At 40.8% G+C, this 1,286-nt stretch overlaps 1 protein-coding gene across 1 annotated transcript in view; it reads left to right on the top strand.

Moving 5' to 3' along the window:
- The window catches only part of LOC107080757 (nucleolin-like), a 14,621-nt gene that overhangs the window by 3,372 nt on the left and 9,963 nt on the right, over nucleotides 1-1,286 (top strand). The window contains exons 2-3 of the mRNA XM_015368962.1: nucleotides 360-486; nucleotides 577-722. Of these exons, the coding sequence (XP_015224448.1) occupies nucleotides 360-486; nucleotides 577-722 (273 nt within the window). The remainder of the gene's footprint in view (nucleotides 1-359; nucleotides 487-576; nucleotides 723-1,286) is intronic.

The raw sequence follows: 1,286 nt of genomic DNA, 5'->3' as shown, positions 1-1,286 counted from the left end.
TGAACAGTCCTACTGAAATGGACTTAAAAGTCAAAAATCATTTTTACAATTTTTGTTATAAAAACAACACAAAAAAAATAGAATAGAAAAGGGAATAAACAAAGCAGTCTCGCTATCACTGCCAAACATAATGAAAAACATTTCTCAATGATTGGACGCTACGCAGGAGAATTAGACTGAATTGTTTTTTTGCCATCAGGCTGTCAATGGAAGGAAAACTGCTGATTTAGTCACAGAATTGGGTTTTTCTCCCACGTTTGATCAGCTGATTACCTTTACCAGCAGCCTCTCTAATCGGGGTTACGCCCCACCTGTGTACATTAGCTTTCATTTTTCTGTTTGTTTTTGTTTTTTTACAGTGAAAGACCACAGATGTTTGTTTCTAAAGAACGTGCCGTACAACGCAACTGAAGAAGACATCCGGAAGGTTTTCCGCAGAGCCGTCGCCATTCGCTTTCCCGGGGGAGCCAAAGGACCGAGTCAGGGGTGAGGGGAAAAGGAAAAAAAACTTTTCTTCGTCTTTCTTTGCTTCACGTTTTAACAGATTTATCAACTAAACCTTTGATGTTTTCACAGCATCGCCTTCGTAGAGTTTAAAAACAAAGCAGTGGCAGAAGAAATGCTTAAGAAAAAGCAAAAAGCTCAGCTTCAAGGTCGCGACTTGATAGTGGCTCGAGTCCAACGGCGAGCTGTCACCAACGCAGACAGTAAAAAAGCCAAGGGTGAGTGACACCAACCGTGCCAGGTCTATTAAACTGGGACAAATACAAATAGTCTTTTTTTTCTTAAAATAATTTCACTTTTTTCTTGAGTTGATAAGGAAAGTGAGACACTTTGCCAATAGAAAGAGACAAGTACATTTAAAATAAGAAAAAAAACAATTGCATTGTCTTATTTCGAGCGCATAATATCTACCGTATACTCCGGACTAAAGAGCACGCCTCACTATAAGCCACGCCCACTAAGTTTTCTGAAAAAAAATGGACCTATAAGTCACTGATACTAGTGAACCCACCAAACCTGTAGGGGGAGCTCTACATATAGCCCCTGGAGTAGGGACAAAGAAGAATGCTAGCTCCTGTTGGCTTGTTAGCTCGCAGCAGTAGGAGGTTAGGAATAGGTTAGGGGGTAGAGGTGGGGGGTGGGGTAGCTTCTACTCAAATATGGAGCTTCATTGGTTCAACAGCTTTAATGCAGCAAATAAATGTCAAAATATGTGAATTCAGGACATTAGTTCACCGTCGTGCCTGCTGCTAGCATGTTGTGCTAACTGTAAATTAGCTCCT

Source organism: Cyprinodon variegatus, unplaced genomic scaffold (genome assembly GCF_000732505.1).
Source record: "Cyprinodon variegatus isolate N-32 unplaced genomic scaffold, C_variegatus-1.0 Scaffold2296, whole genome shotgun sequence".
NCBI classification, from domain to species: Eukaryota; Metazoa; Chordata; class Actinopteri; order Cyprinodontiformes; family Cyprinodontidae; genus Cyprinodon; species Cyprinodon variegatus.
Note: the sequence above shows the minus strand (reverse complement) of the source record. Positions and strands in the feature narration are given on the sequence as shown.